Source organism: Centropristis striata, chromosome 9, assembly GCF_030273125.1.
Source record: "Centropristis striata isolate RG_2023a ecotype Rhode Island chromosome 9, C.striata_1.0, whole genome shotgun sequence".
NCBI classification, from domain to species: Eukaryota; Metazoa; Chordata; class Actinopteri; order Perciformes; family Serranidae; genus Centropristis; species Centropristis striata.
Window position 1 is genome coordinate 9,200,835 of NC_081525.1, and position 17,608 is coordinate 9,218,442.

A 17,608-nucleotide genomic window follows, 5' to 3' on the forward strand; every position below is an offset into this window, starting at 1 on the left:
TGAAATTAAAAAGCCATCGAATTTCTAGCAATGAATACTTATGCATTATAATTATGTATCTGAATGTTTTTCAACAAAAAAAAATCAATGTAAAAAAATTTGATGCTAAAAAACTCCAAGGAAGAGCAATCAATTCAAGATTCAAGATCAGGAATGTGAGTCAAGCTAGAAGAGCGAGAGTGAGTCCTGAAAGGCAAGGAGAAAAAAAAAATGTTTTCAGAAAAGTTTATCTTATACTTATGAGATAGTAACTCCTACATAGGAGTTACTATCTCATAAGTAGGAGATAGTAACTCATGCAGACGAGAAAAACTTTGAGGCTTAATTAGGCTGTTATGAGGGAAGTGCCTGACGCACGATACAAAGGGAAGTGAAAGTTCAGCAAAATGCAGCAGAAACAAAATGTTTTACCTTATTTGTAAACTACAAATGTCTGTAAAACATAATGGGACTGTGCACAGGTGCCAACTTGGGTTAAACAGTGTAGATATAAGGTCTGATAAAATCATATTGTGAAGAGACTGCATTCCACATAGCTACTTAAAAACAAAAAAATAAAAAAATTCACCTTGCCTTTCAGGGCTCGCGTTCGCTCTTCTTGCTTGACTCACACTCATGATCTTGAATCTAGAATCGATTGCTCTTCCTTGGGTCCCCAGTTTTTTTTGCATTTTTTTAATTTTTTAATTTTTAACATTACATTTTTTAACGTTACATTTTTTAACGTTACATTTTTTAACGTTGAAACACATTCAGATACATAATTTTAATGCATAAATATTCAGTGCTCGAAATCCAATGGCTTTATTATTTCAAAATCCGATGACACAGATTTACTTCCATACAGAAAGTACTGAGAGACAGATTAACGCATTGTTGATAAAGTCTTTTTATCAGATTTGCAGACGAACAGAAAAGTATGGAGCAACATCTTAAAACATTTGTTGTACAGGGCACTTATTGTTTATTCAGTAGGATATTATTTCATATTGATGAAATTACATTCTAAATAGTTAAATGTGATATATGACCCCTTCTTCTCTAAAAAAAAAAAAAAAGTAAATGTTGCTGCATGCTGTTCCCACAGATACGCTAAAGGCGATGATCCTGACAACTGGCTGCTGATTGATCCAGAAACAGCAGAGATTAAACTTCAAAAGGCCCCAGACAGAGAGTCTCCGTTCTTGGTTAATGGAACTTATTATGCTAAAATACTGAGTCTGACTCAGGGTAAGTTTGTCTTGGGTTTTTGACCTTTTGATGGTTGGGGATGCACAGAAACTTGAAAGCTTGGGATTAGCCAGTTAGCCTGTCTTTGAACTGTTGTACTGTTGTGGCCAGAAGGGAAGCCCTTAGGTCTAAATAGTTTAAAGCTCCATTAAACAATACTCTAGACCAGTAGTTCTCAACCTTTTTGAGTCGCGACCCCCAATTTAACATGCATGTTGTCCACGACCCCCGCTCACTGAACAGAATCTCACGCGCATAGTTCAGATCATACTCAGTTGATATGACGAATTTTGGACAAATAATGAAGCAGACAACAACTAAAACATCTCTCTGTCTGTGCATTTATATATTTTTTTATATTTTATTGTTACTTTTAATCTAAGTCCTTTGCTATAAGTTTAAAGGTCCATTCTAACCTCCTGAGTGTGTAACAGTCAGCTTCAAGCCAGAGACTCCTTGGAAAGTAATAACCTGATACTTAAAGACACAAAATTACCCAAAAAAGAATCAAATTGAACACAAAAAGACACAAATCGACCAAAAAAGACACAAAATGACCACAAAAAAAAATACAAAATGGCCCAAAAAAGAAACAAAATGACCAAAAAAGGAAACAAAATGACCAAAAAGACACAAGTTGACCACAAAATGATCTAAAAAAGACACAAAATGACCAAAAAAGACACAAAATGACCAAAAAAAATAAACAAAATGACCAAAAAAGACACAAAATTACCAAAAAAAGACACAAAATGACTTTTAAAAAAAACACAAAAATGACCAAAAAAGACATGAAATTACCAAAAAGACTAAAACATATTAACACATGAACACTTTTACTCAGTGGAGACAGAGCTGACTTCCAAAATTATTTGGTGACCCCCAGAAATCATCTCGCGACCCCAATTGGGGTCGGGACCCCAAGGTTGAGAATAGCTGCTTTAGATAACAACACCGAACTACATGGCCCAAAGTCATGTGAACGTTTTGCCACTACTGAGTTAACATATCACAGTGAAGTTTTAGCTTCAATAAGGTTCCTCATACTTTCTGTTGTGGACTGTTTATGTGTTCTGATTCCCACAGAGGTGCCTCCTAGGATGGTCACTGGAACAATAGCGTTGCAGGTGGGAGATATAAATGATAACTGCCCCACACTGGCCAGCCACACGGAGTACATCTGCTTAGACACAGAAGTCATTAATGTCACGGCAGTGGATGAGGATGCAGACCCAAACTCAGCTCCATTCAGCTTCCGCCTAGTGGCTGAGGAAAGCGAGGGCGAGTGGAGGCACGAACCTTTAAATGGTATAGTGGTTTATTTAAATTTTTTACCAGTTTGTATGAACATTGTTTTGTTATCCAAACCCCAAACAATGGTTTAACCTCTAATTATCTTCAGGAGGGAAGTATTGATTGCTGTTGGTTACAGTGGATGGCTACTGCTAATATTTGAATGGAAACTGAAATTGGAAATTAGATTGGGAACGTGAAAATCTAAAAAATCCGCTTGCCTTTTGTGCGCTTGAAGACTCGTTTTTCTTCTTGATCTTAGACACCAGTACATCCCTCAGGGCTTTGAAACCGCTGTGGCCTGGTCACTACAAGGTTACCTTTATCATCGAGGACCAGCAGGGCCTGGCCTGCCCAGACCCTCAGCAGCTGGACCTACATGCATGCTCCTGTGAGGGAGCAGACACATGCAGAGAACTTGTTTCAGCTGGCCGAGTAGCTTCGCTCAAGGAAACTTCATCTTCATTAGGAGGACTAGGAGTGGGGGCAGTCATCCTGGGACTGCTGATGCTACTTAGTGAGTATGAGTTGTCTCAGCAAATTTGCATAAATCACACACATATGATGTAGGATGTGGTCAAATCAGGGTGAGCGTTTAAATATTTTACTTGAGGACACTTTCAATGCTCATTCTTCTGGATTATCCTGCAGTAGTGCACAATTTCAGCAAATGTTATTTTACAAATGACAACTTGCTATATATGGGTGATGTCATTTATTATCCATTTTACAATTAAAATTATCATTTTCAAATGATCAATGAAAAGCGTGACTTAAACATTGACTTCTGTTGTGTTTGCTTATCAGTTGTAGGCTTCTTACTGACGACCTGCTCGTGTGGAGAAGTGTCAGGGTCCTTCACTGAACTTCCTTTTGATACCTTAGAACACTTGATTGTGTATCATACAGAGGGCCGAGGCGAGAACAAGGTAAAATATCAACCAGTTGCCAGAATAAATTTTGGAATTGAATGTTTCTGCAAACCGCAGATGTGTTCAATCTGAGTGAAAGGTTGCAGTGTTGAGGCACCCCAGTTGATTGAACTTGTAGTTTGGACACTTCTCCCTTCCAACATACTTTAAATGATCTCCCTGAGAAGAAGGACGTGAACCATCGGAGGGCCAAACTTAATATAGCAAGCTCAGTGAGTGTAGAGAGGAGGATTTGGTTGTTAACAGTGTCGAAGCCTTTAGAGAGGTCCAGTAGCAATAAAGCTAATGATCTGTACACTCCCTGAGTGGAGAGTGTGCATTATGTATTAGATTGTGCGATAATTTGGTAGTTTGGGTCGGAGATATAGTAGCACACGAATGTTTTCAATTAAATTCAATTGGCTTATTGCCATGGAACTTTCAAGAACATTATTGTAAAAAGCATTTGGACAACAGTTTTTCTAAATATTTCTACAGTACACAATAACAATAATATGATCATTTACACAACATTAAAGGAACACTCCACTGTTTTTTCATATTAAAACATGTTATTCGGTCAAGTAAGACGAGTTGATACAGATCTCTTGCGTCTCAATGCGTGCACTCAATCGCCCTGGCACGCGGCGCCACTTGGCTAGCACTTAGCTTAGCCCAGTTCATTCATTAGGATCCAAACAGATGGACAGTTAGAAGCGACCAAACTCCTCCACGTTTTCCCTATTTAAATACAGCTACACGAGTAGTTAAACGACCAAGTATGGCGACACAAAATAAAACGTGGCGCTTTTCTAAGCGGATAAAAAGGATAACTATAATGTATGGCGGAATAGCACTTGGGAGCACTTCGACTCGGCGCAGTAATATCATCACTCCTGAGGGGAGAAGATTTTTCAGGAGTGATGATATTACTGCGCCGTGTAGCTGTATTTAAATAGGGAAAACGTGGAGGAGTTTGGTCGCTTCTAACTGTCCATCTGTTTGGATCCTAATGAATGAACTGGGCTAAGCTAAGTGCTAGCCAAGTGCACGCATTGAGACGCAAGAGGTCTGTATCAACTCGTCTTACTTGACCGAATAACATGTTTTAATATGAAAAAACGGTGGAGTGTTCCTTTAACACTGATTGATATTATTCATTTATAGTATTGATTATATGGTAACACTTTACAAGAACCATCTAAGTGATGTTTATAGATGGTTTATAAACCAATTATTAACCATTCATAAAGTGCTATACATATTCAATCTTTAAATGTTTTCAACCAATTTCTTAAAGGTGTATGAATCATTTAAAAATCATTAACATAATTAACATGGTGTTAAAAATGTTATGAGTGCAACTAAAACTATTGATAAACTATTAATTATAATTTAATTGATTTTAATGGTAAATTAACTATAATCTTACATTAATATACCATCTGTTTACCATTTATAAATGACGGTTATTGTAAAGTGTTACCGATTATATTTGTAATTATTATATTTATTGTGTATTTACTATATTCTTCTCTGTACTTCTATCCTTCAGGATGTCCCTACACACATCTCTCCTGTTCAGTTGTCGCCTCCTGCCATATCTGCTGCAAGGGCCAACAATGTAGCTTCTAACAACAAAGATTACACATCAACTTCCTTTTGGAGTGTCAAGATGGGCTCTGCCAACAAATCTTACATGTCCAGATACGGGGCCAACGGCAGGATCCTGGAGAGCAGCGCTGGAGAGTTCCGAGGGAGCCAGAGAGAGATGTATTCAATGGAGGAGCAACTCCTAGAGGATGATGGCTTGGATGGCATGGCCGTCTCTGATGAGTTTCTGCATCAGTACTACTCTCAGGTGAGGGACCATCGGCCTGATGCTGCTTTATTATGACTTAATTTATTTAGTTTGCTCATTTTCAGTGGTGAGCGCTCTTGTCTCACAGCAAGAGGGTCACCAGTTCTCTCCGGGTGCTCCAGCTTCCTCCCACAGTCCAAATCAACATGGTCTCACAGGAATCCGTGAAACAGCCACGCATTTGCTTAACTCAAAATTTCCGTGAAACTGACACGGATTTCGCTACAATGCAAGTTAATGACAGTCATATCCCGTGGCTATTCCAACATACAAAGTGATTATGTACATTCACTGAGTGAATATTTAGAAAATAAAACATATATTTCTCGCTAGAAATGTGATCAAAATCCATTTTTATGCAGAAACTAAGTCAAAATATTGATTTTTTTCACTAAAAATGAGAGAACTGTCCGCCATGTTTTTTGTTCTGACCGCCGGGACCTTGAAAGTCACGTGACTTGGAACAAACCAATAGGAAAAAAATATCCATGGAATAGCCACGGGATATGACTCATCGTCATTAACTTGCATTGTAGCTGGGTTACAAAAAACAAACAGTTTATCTGGACGGTACAAAGCACTTTTCACAAACAAAGGTTTGAATTCAGAAAAGTTGAATGAGGGAGGAGGGAGGGCCAAGATTATGTAGGAGGGGAGGATTGAGGTCCTGGATAGAAGGATGACGGGATAAAGGTCAATAAGGGACAGAAAGATAAGGCAATAAAGGGATAAGGAGAGACGTTGGGTTTGTAGAGGGATAGATGGCAGAGAGCGATGATGAAGGCGGTAAGACAGAAGGAAACCAGGGGAGTCGATATAATGAATAATATTATTCATAATATTTGATTTGTCATATAATTTGTTTTATGTCATATTTAGGTGGCATGTTTGTAGTTCAGCCATAACTTGCTGAAACTGTACTACATGTAATCCTCATCAGCAGTCCGTGGCCTAGAGGTTAGGAATCGGGCTTGTAACTGGAGAGTCGCTGATTCGAATCCCGGTACTGATAGGTCTAGGACTGAAGTGCCCTTGAGCAAGGCACCTAACCCCCCCAGCGCAGTAATGTGCGCACTGCTCCTTGCATGGTGTGTTCACTTGTGTGTAAAAAGGATGGGTTAAATGCAGAGGTTGAATTTCCCCATTGTGGGATTAATAAAGTAATCTTATTGTTATTAATTCTTGATTAGATGAACTGGCAAAGTCAAGAGTAACATGCCTTTAATTTTTTTTGGTGTTAATGTTGTGCAGAAGGCGAGCTGCGTAGCAGGGAAGCAGGCAGCGGTGGATTGTCTGCGGGAGTATGACTATGAGGGCCAGGGCTCCTCTGCTGGCTCAGTGGGCTGCTGCAGCCTCCTGGAGTCTGGCAACGACCTGCAGTTCCTTGAAGACCTCGGGCCAAAGTTCAAGACTCTGGCTCAGATCTGTTCTCCCCCTCGACCTTCAACACCTCTGACACAAAGTATCCTCCCCCCAGAGGTGGATAAAGGTGCCCGTGTTGCCGTGCCCCCATCGCAGAATAAACCCCTCAGCATCCATAGCGAGATCCCAAAGCAGAATCAAAATGTTGTCATCAGTCGGTCTGCCTCCTGCGTCACGGGCTTCGACAAGACATCCGCCAGCAGCAAGCGTGTGAAAACATCTACCAACTCCGTGGGCTTTAATGGAGCAGCTTCCTGCAGCATGCATGGCCAGTCTTCACACAGAGCTGGCAACACGTGTCAGTCACCTCATATTAGTCCTGTTACCACAGCCATGCTGCCCTCTCCTGGTCAGATGCTTCTACTGCAGCAGCAGCCTGTCTACTTCACCACCAGCCCCGTGATGCAGCCGATGCACTACATCATCCAACCACAGCTTCAGAGCACAGTGCTGCTGGAGGATGATGCTTTCAGCAACCAGCAGGGCGTGATTGTGCATGGGGGCAACACTACCGGAACTTTAGCTTTTGGAAGAACAAGCGGCTACACCGAAATCATGGAGAACCGAGAAATGGGGACATTACCGAGGTCTTATCGTCCAGAAAAGGTGATGGGTGGCTGGAGGAGGGGTGGAAGGATCGTGTCGGATGGCGGAGCTAGTGCAGGCCAATGTAATGTAGTGATGCTGACAGGTCGACAAATGAGTGTAGGAGCAGCAGGGTCTGAAGAGGCACAGCTAGTGTTCCCACAGAGCAAGAACAAGAGCAGATCGAGGTCGGTAGCCTCAGCAGAAACACGTTTCATGTATTAGAATTCCCTCTGAAGTCACACAAAGAACAGAGGTACAGAGATGCAGCATGATCTAGATTCTTTGCTTCTTTTCCCTTTTTTTTATAATTCTCTTTTTATTTAGAAAGGCAAATTTCCATCACATACATCAATTACAGCCATAGTCATTCAAGGACATAGGAAAGGATGGATGTAGAAAGTTTTTTTTCTTATCATTACTTTATTGCAGGTTATGAAATTACAAATATTAACAGCTTCATCACATATTCAATTCATCCTGCTACATTTATGCATTTTTTACAAGAGGCAGTGCCAAAAGAATAAATAAATAAATAAGTAAATAAGATATTAATGTTTAATTTTTTGCTTATTCAATGAATTGTTTCATTGAGGAAAAGAAAGAGGAAAAAAGAATAAATTAAGGTTCACCCAAAGCACAAGTATATTCAAATTAAATCAGATCTGATTGGTTTTATATACTCAGTTCATTTGGTCCAGATCTTATAAAAATTGTATTTTTCAATTTTGAGGAATAACAATATTTTCTCCATGACATAAATCTCGAAGACAACTTCAATCCACTCATTAATGGCGGGAGGTTCTACGTTTAACCATTTCTCTTCAGTTCTTTTCAAACCAAATATTAATGATGTTTGCAAATAAATAAATGTAATAAATTTAAGTTTATCTATGTCCAGGAGCATTTCCACATCAAATCTGAAACTTTCGTGTTATAAGACACATTATAAAATAATGGCTTTTGTTCATGCAAATAATAGATTTTCTCAGATGTCAGTCTTGTTATTTTTACCATATCGTCACGCAACCATATGAATATTGATCCATTTGGTCCCACAAAATAGTGTCCCAAAATAAAGATTGCAAAAAACAACAAACATAATGACAATATCTGAGGAAGTACAGCAGTTGAACTTGCTTGTGATGGAGAGTATCCTAGAGTAAATACAGTAAATATTAAATAAAGAGACATTTATTTCAAAAATACATTAGCTGACAGTGTGCTGTGGACATTACATGTCAGAAATAACATGTAGTCGTTGTGAAAGGTGTACCATACAACCTGACCATAAAAGATAAGAAATAGCACTTCATACATTCATTTTATTATCTTTATTATTATTATTTCCAGCATTGGAAGCATAAGAGCTCACTCCACCTACCCAGAGGTTTGTTATTAACTGGACATAAAACCTTTTTAAAAAGGCCATGTTACCCACTCTATTCAATCCAGTCATGTCAATTTTATTTATATAGCCCAAAATCACAGACTTGCCTCAAAGGGCTTACAGACTAACGAAATAACAAAAACTAGAATTGAAAAAACATTTTCGTGATCTGAACTCTTTTTTTAAAAACAATAACTAACTGAAACTGTATTGTGAGGTTACAAAACTAACTAAAATGATATTTAAAAATGTCCTTCGTTTTCATCTTTGTCAACTTTTTTCATACGTAAACCTTTTTGGTTGATATGAAATCTATTTCATCTATCTGGCTTCATGACTTAATAAACTTATTGGGGCTGAGATGGATAAGTCAAAGGAAATAAAGGCAACATTTATTGTGACTTTTTTAAATCTGGCACCCAACAAATACTCCATTACAAGAAACTAAAACTAACACTAAAAATAATAAAAACTAAACTAAAACTAAGCATTTTCCAAATAATAAAAACTAATAAAAAACTAGCAAACTCACTTTAAAAATGAATTTAAACTAACTGAATTTGAAAACAAAAAATCTCAATAAAATTAAAACTATTGAAAAATCCAAAATTATAACCTTGACTGGGAGTTCACGATAATAAAAACATTGACAACAACAATGAATGCAAGAATATGTGACAGTGTGAAACTTGGAACATGGAGCACGAATATTGAAGGCGAATGTCTATAAATATTAAATTTTTCGTTACATTTTTCGCTTTGTCTGCAGTGTGACAAGAAGGCTTTGAATAGGAGAAGTGGAATGAGAAATACTTTCGCTGTCCTTAACCTACAGATGCACTTGAGGTTTTCTTGCAGACACAAGACGCTGCAGAAGTCACTGAACTAGATCGAGTTAGTGTCCAAAGCCAAACTGATAAAAAATATACATTTGGCAGGGTCCACTAAAAAGTAATACTAATAATAGGTGGCAAGTAATAGCTGGAAAGTATTCAAGTAATTGTGTTATACGCTTGGAATTACCACGTAAAAATGTCACAATGTAATAAAATGTAATACTTAATAAATCAGATTATAAGTTATGAAGGCACAAACCAAGAATTTGAGTTGTTTAGAAATGTAAATGTTTTTTTTTTTCTTTATGGGTTCATTTGTGTTCATTTTCTTTGGGGGGGTGTTTCTATTATTTTGTATTTGTATGTAATGCTTCCCTGTCGATGGAAGAAAAATTATTTCAGGTTCAATTTTGTGGAAGTTTACAGCAAGACTGTAGAATTCTCTTTGCCCTTTCACTACTTTATGTAGGTTAAACAAAGAATTGGAGCTGGGCTAAGCCAGAAGGTATTGAAACTATCGGCACCTGAAGGTGTGTTTTCCTTGTCAGTCTCAGGGGGACGGTGATCTGCACATTAGGAGGAAAAGTGATATCAATTATTTAGGCAAGGCAGGGCAAGTTTATTTGTATAGCACAGTTCAACACAAGGTAATTCAAAGTGCTTTACATACACATTACAACAGCAAGACACAATTGAAAACAGTAAAAAGAGTCAATTAAAACAGGGAAATAGAAATAAAATACAAAGATAAAAGATACAGCAGGATAAGAAAATAGATAAAATAATAAAAAGCACATGTCAAACATTGCGTAGTTAAAAAGTTAGGGCATGTAGAGTGTTAAAGTTAAGAGTACGCTGCAGTAAACAATCGTGTTTTTAGTCCTGATTTAAAGGAAGTTTAGGAAGTTCTTCTCTCACATCCTGGCCTTGGCTCCTTTTGAGACCTTTTGGTTAATGAAAATCAGTTTTCTTTTAGCAGCCATTTATTCAATCAGCACACACAGATTTAAATGGAGTGCACTTATATATCGCTTTTATCCAAAGCGCTTTACGCTAAAGACTGCGCACATTCACCCATTCACACACACATTCATACTGGTGGCAGAGGCTATCCTATACAGTGCCACCTGCCACCATTGGGAATTCATTCACACACCGATGAACGCAGCATCGGGAGCAATTTGTGGTTCAGTATCTTGCTCAACGATACTTTGACATGTAGGCTGCCATGGTCAGGGATCGAACCATCAACCTTCCGATCAATAGGTGATCGCTCTACCAACTGAGCCACAGCCGCTCCTTTAAGTCAAGGAGAAAGACGAAAGCTTACGTACTGTCCTTCTACACATCTAACTGTCTTAGTACAGTCTCACATTCTACTATAATGATATATTAAGTGATTAAACAGGCTCATTCTGTTGTTGCTGTGCACTAAACTAACTACTAAGAATAAATGTGTTGACAAAGTGGGTGAGAACACACCATTTGTCCCTTGTCATGGCAGCATTTCATATTAATTTAACTGTGTTTGTTTTGATATTATTTAACCATATTTTATCCTGGGTTTGTTTCTGTTAGCAGATAGGCTTTTTTGTGTTAAATTGAAACACTTCCTTGTTTAAAGTTTGGTTCAGTCAATTCCCCTCACACTCACCATACTCACCTTGTGCTCTGGATAAAGTAAGGAGGTGCCCAGCCACTTCCTCGTTTTATACCCCGAGTGACATCATCAGTGATGTCACTGGAGCAGACTAAGGAAGGAGGGGAGGCTGATTTAAAAGAAGTTATTTTACAAAGTACTGCCATGATAATTGTAATTGCAATTGTTGATATGGGTTGAAGGCATGTGTTTAGGTGGGGTAGTCAGAATCCAAAGTACGATCCTCATTGTAAATTCTTGTGTTTCTTCTGTTTTCCGTGAATTATAAAAGCAGTTGCTTTGGGCTGGTGAGGGGAAGGATGTGTATAGATGTGTACACGTGACATGTAGCTGTTATTGTTTGCTGTGTATTGAGTTATGCCCAGTTAACTCTTTTTCTATTTTTTGTATCTTTTTGGGCGGCACTATAAATAAACTTCACTGTTTGGATACTTGATAATGTTTCCTGTGTCTGCCTCCTACAATTTACGCCACTCTGGTCTTGCTTCCTAACAAATGTCTGAATGTTTTTTAATATGAATAATAAAAAAAACTACAATAATAAGTGAAACACAAGCAAAGTTTCTAATACCATTTTAAATTTAATGCCACTTTTCCAACACTGGATGGCAGTGCAAAGCATCATAGTGAATCTAGTGGGGTTGTGTGTGCAACAGAGGAATAAAGTGTATGTGATGCTGTTTCTAAAATTCATTTTCATTTCACCTTTATTTATTCAGGGAGGGCCAATTGAGAGCAAGCTCTCATTTTCAATGGCGCCCTGATTACAGTACAAATACAATTCAACACATTACACTACATATCCATAATAATATGCACTCAACAGAAGCACAATGAATTCAATGAGCACATGCACATTCAGAAATCATAAGATCAATAAGAATGTCTTTAAAATGATTAAAAGGAATCAGTGTATCCAACTGAAGCTGAAACAGTACTGCCCTACAAAGCAAAAAGGCAGTAACTGCATTTTTGGTCAAAAATGAGTTTTCATTTTCATGACTTTCAAGGCATCCTTTTTTATGTGACAAAACATCTTATCTCAAATGTGTGTCGTTTTGGAGAAAAATGGTAGTCATTTGTACAGTAACTAAACGGCTGGATTACAGGATAACTTTAAAGTCATTTTTCTCAGTTCTGCACACTGCATAGTTACTGCCTTTTTGCTTTGTAGGGCAGAGTAGATTATTCCATTTAAAAGGAGCGAAATAAACAAAATCGATTTTCCCGACCTCCGTTTTAACAGCAGGGATATTAAGAGCCAGTGGGTTATATGAACGAGTTGGATAGTTAAAAGATCTGAAGCTCAGTAGGCTCGATAAGTAAAATGGAAGTTTTTTCAGTAGTGCCTTATAAATAAACATATACAGTGTTGCAAAATGCTGAAATACTGGCATTGATTGGTATGGGCATGGTTTCATGATGTGGCGGGCATATGGATCAATTGGAAACAATTTGCAGTTTAAATATTTTATTAAATAATAATTAGGGAACTGTGCAGTTTTTCTAAAGCTCATTCTGTACATTTTGGCTAATTGTCATGTTCCTTTGATTATTGGTGCTGCTGTGAAAATATTCAGTTTTTATTCCTGTGGTTTCCTCAACCTTTCATCTTTGATTAATGTTTTTCTGTTCTTTTTACTGGCAGCAACTCAGGCTTGCTCAACAGCCTGTTCACAACCAAAATGTCAATAAAGAGTAATGAATATGGAGTAAATGATTTGTTTTTGAAAATGTTATTTTTAATCTTTATGGTTATGTGATAAGAAAAAAAACACACTATTTAACTAGTTTGTTTCACAGTATATTAAAAATTGTTAATTGTTAATAAAAACAGAATAATATTTGTGTTCTCAATGTTCCAGTAAGTCACCTTATCTCTAAGGATCTCTAAGGATGAGCCCAGCCACCCTACGGAGAAACTTCACTTCAGCCAATGTTTCTGCAATCAAATTCTAACTACACAGATCTCATGACCATAGGTGAGGTTTGGATAGATGAGAGCTACATGATTCATGAATTACTTTGTCATTTCAATGAGTATTTTCATAAACAGAAGAAACAAATGCAGTTTTTTCCCCCACTCCAATCAATGCATTAAAGACAGTAATACATTTTTAAAATTGTCCATTCCTAAAATTAAAATAAAAACATTCCAGACACACAGTTAAGCGGCAGAGCTGACAGACATTAAAAACAAGCAGCACAACAAAAAGTGAATTAGTTATGTTACGACTATAGATTGATCTTTAGGGGACACAGGAAGTAACAAACAGAGTAAACCCAAAACTAAGCAGAAAAATGGCTGCTGGGACACTAACAATGATCATTTTTATTTACATGCAAATAAATAAACAGAGATAATCCAACCAAACACCAGAGAAAAAAGGAAACAACTAAATCATCAGGGTCTCCAAGGTCAAAATAACAAACAAAAGTCAACCACTAACGGGAAAATAAGATTCAGCTAAATCTACCAACAACAAAAAACAGACAACACTAATCTTCCTAACTAAGCAGGAACAGGAGAAAAGGGGTCAACAAAAATCAGGGCTGCCCCTGACCAAAATGGGGCCCTAAGCAATAAAAATTAGCTACATTCAAATTTAGTTCCTTCTGTCAACAACAGTATCAAATACACTAATTTCTATCAATATTTATCTCTAATATCTCCTCCAAAGCTGCATGTCATAGATTAAATTCACCAACAGATGGCGACATTTTACATCCATTAAAATAACATTAGCCAAATCCCTATGTGGTGATAAAATAGATCCGAACAACTTGACACACAGTGCTTCTCAAATGAATCTTAATTAATCAGGTTCACAGCTTTCAGATGATGTCACCACTTCTATGTGGCATTTATTGTTGACCTGCTATCTCCCCCTAAACATCCACTGCCCACAACCACTAATTCTCAAAAAAGGACTTTGACACTAACTGGATAATCTTGTATTATATATATTTTTCAAACTAGAACTAGAAAAGAAAAAGACAAATGATCCCTCCAAATTGGTACAACAGACAATTTTGGGGGCCTGGCTTATGGTCAGATGTAAAGATATTGTGTCCTTAACCATTAGTTTAAAAGACTTTCATGGAAAAATAGGTGAAAAAGTGTGTTTTATGTTCGGTCACAGTAGTGGCCGGTGTGATAAGATGTTGTATCTACCATTTACCCATCAGGTTGTCTCATTCTTCAGAGTTACCAGACTAACTGAATTTCCCCTTGGGGATAAATAAAGTAATTTAGATTTTTTAAATTTGATTTATAGACTACATTAACATATTTCTCCTATGCAGTCATAAAAATTATTATATTTCCCTTTCCAGTTATTAACAAATGTAGAATTATGTTACTGGTAGTCTCCAACATTGCCACTAGAATAAGATTTAGTGTGACTTTGGCCTACATTATCAAACATACAACTATACCAATATGAATACTGAGAGGACGATACATAGAGCAAAAAAAAAGCAGTTATCGGTCTAACTCAACATTGTTACCTTGTTGTAACAGACATACCATTTTTACTTTTGGACATTTCCAATGTGATGGGAGGTGGAGAGCATCCATTGGCTCAGGGCAGCTTTGTTTGACATATTCTGCAGGAATAGAGCCTTAAAACTAAGAAATATTTTTTACGGTCACTTTTGTGACTGGTGGGATTAAATGGGTTAACAGAGTGACGCTTAAGTGACACTTCCTTTGCATGTGTTTTAATATAAGCTTCTCTGTTCTTTGTTGACAAGAAAAACAGCAGCTTACTGCAGTAGCCATTCCATCTGAGCATACATGTCAGTGCATGTGAGTCCTGTGACGCTCTGCACTGAACTCACATGATGATTATCATTAAACTCACATAGTTATTATCATTAAACTCACATGGTTATTATCATTAAACTCACATGGTGATTATCATTGACAAAGCCTTTGCAACATAGGGCAAATGGTTACAGGCACCTGTCACTTTCCCCTGGGTTAAACTGTTAGCTCTTTCCCCACTGCAGAAGTGTTTAGGACTGTTCAAGGTGGTGTTTCACGGTTAGCTGCAAGCCAACAGCTGAGCCAACACCATGTTGAGATTTGTATGCAGGCAATTCTTACATCAGTCAACATGAACCACAAGGTGTATGGGAAAAATCCACACAGCCCATCTATACATGATCACACCAGAAAACTTGTAACCGGAGAGTCACATTCACATTCACAAAAATGTGTGTATGTGGGAGGTAAAACTGTGAATGTGAGAGGTATTTTTTGTGTATCTGAGAGGAAAGAATGAATTATGGCCCAAACGGCCCCTCATAAATTTACCGCTCACTGTTTCAGTGTGTGTGTGTGTGTGTGTGTGTGTGTTTGTGTGTCTTAAATTTCACCCTGAAGACATTAACAGGAACATTTAGCCACTGTGATCATGCTGCCACCTTCTGGTATAGTAGCACATCACAGTATCTTAAAAACAAATCACAGACTGCACAGAGCAGACTAACAAGAGTTGTTTTGAAGTTGCCCCCCTGTACACACCTCAATGCTGTTTAAAATAAATATTTTATCAGTGGATTAATGAGTAGTGCAAATGAATTACCCATAAGATTTGTGAAAAAATCTGCACCTCCCTATCTATCCAACCCAGGTGGCAATCTCCGGGTCTGAGCAAGCAGGCAAACCAGGAAGTGCCTTAAGCTGTATTCTACCAAAAAATCCAGCAGGGGGTGTTCAGCTGCAAAAACATTTCTGTCCATTAGTTTTAAAGGTCCCATATTATGCTAGTTTGAACTGTGTAATACATGTCCAATGGTCCTTAAAATAAATATTATGAAATAAATTCTAAAAAACAGCTCACACACAGTATGAAACAGCCTGCAGAAGAATAGAGAAGCTGTTTTGGGTGGGCGGAGAAACTAAAAAAAAACAAATTTTTCACAATAGGGGACCTTTAATGCAAAACGAGAAAACTTCTCACTTGATTTTTATTATCTCAGAATTTTTTTTAGGACAACACTATGGCCTCAATCGCTAGTAAAAAATCGTCTTCAAGACAATTTGATGTTAATGGTTCAAATAATGGCCCCATTTAGAAGAAAATAGAAGATAAAGAATCGTTTGGTTTGGGGAGTGGCTCCCTTTGATTGACAGGTCACTAACAAGGTGAGCCGTCATCGGGAGAGAAGCAGAAGAATGAGTATCCACGGCAACGTGTCAATAAAGTTATATATAACGTTATGGAGTTATTAAAAAGGATGTTTACCGGTTTGGTCTCATAACTTTGACCCTTTCACACTGTATTATCACTTAATGTTTATTTGAACGTTTTGTTCATTTAAAATGTCTTGTTCAGTGTTTGGTTGGACTAACAGACACTCCAAGGAGTTGCTGTTCAGTTTTCTGAGGTAAGTAACGTATATTTTGTTTTTGTTTTTTGCTAGCCAAAATGAACATCCCAGTTAATGCTCCAGTTAATGCTAACATGAATTAGCAGCAGCTTCACTCAGTCAGGTTGAGGTGTAGAGAGCATAGACTGTATATAAATAAGGTAGAGAGGCGTGTAGTCGGTGATCAGATCCCTCTCGCTCCTCCACAGTCCAAATATGGTCTGCTCCCCGTATCGGAAACAAGATGGCGACGGGCCACAAACCAATGGGTGACGTCACGGTGACTACATCCATTATCTATATACAGTCTATGATCCAACCATTTCAATCTAATCAGAAATAACTACAGCCACAACACTAGAGACAGTTCAACAAACTTCATTCCAATGAGATACAAACACAGGTTTTGAAAAAAATACTTTTTTAAATACAGTCGCATCCCAGAGGAATAAAATGCCCATCTCCCTAACGATAATCTCGGTTGAGATCTATCTATCTATCTATCTATCTATCTATCTATCTATCTATCTACCTCCTGTTTTACTGAGAATTTGGAAAATGTCAAAACTGCACATATGACTGATAAAATCCCTTTGACGAACTGAGCTCTGTTCACTCTCCAAAGTGCTCATCTGGTCTTAGGTTTCAAATGACAGGTAGAACCAGAAGTATTTGCCAGGTAGTTACTAATAAAACTGCCACTCAGTGATTTGTATCCCTGAGAATGTCACAGAGTAATAAACATTCCATCTGTTAATGTGCTGTAAGGCACAACAACATCGAAACTTAATGTTGGTTTCCATGCCTTGGTAAGTAGCAATTTGAATAAGTAGTTAAGGTAAGTGTTTTAAATGTATAATGAAATGAAGTGTTTTCAGTCTGAAAACATAAACCTTAGTATTCTGAAAACCACACCACAGTACAGATGGTGAGCAGAAAATTTAAACACATGCCACATGTCAGGCATTTGAAGGCTACAAACATGAAATACTTGTTGAATGTTGCAGCTACAAGAATAGAAAAAAAGTGTGTCAAAGAAGA

At 37.6% G+C, this 17,608-nt stretch overlaps 1 protein-coding gene across 1 annotated transcript in view; it reads left to right on the forward strand.

Moving 5' to 3' along the window:
* The window catches only part of LOC131977810 (desmoglein-2.1-like), a 37,898-nt gene extending 30,371 nt beyond the window's left edge, over window positions 1-7,527 (forward strand). Inside the window, exons 10-15 of the mRNA XM_059341254.1 lie at window positions 1,088-1,230; window positions 2,317-2,538; window positions 2,786-3,040; window positions 3,331-3,452; window positions 4,990-5,295; window positions 6,547-7,527. Of these exons, the coding sequence (XP_059197237.1) occupies window positions 1,088-1,230; window positions 2,317-2,538; window positions 2,786-3,040; window positions 3,331-3,452; window positions 4,990-5,295; window positions 6,547-7,527 (2,029 nt within the window). The remainder of the gene's footprint in view (window positions 1-1,087; window positions 1,231-2,316; window positions 2,539-2,785; window positions 3,041-3,330; window positions 3,453-4,989; window positions 5,296-6,546) is intronic.
* Window positions 7,528-17,608: the final 10,081 nt, after the last annotated feature.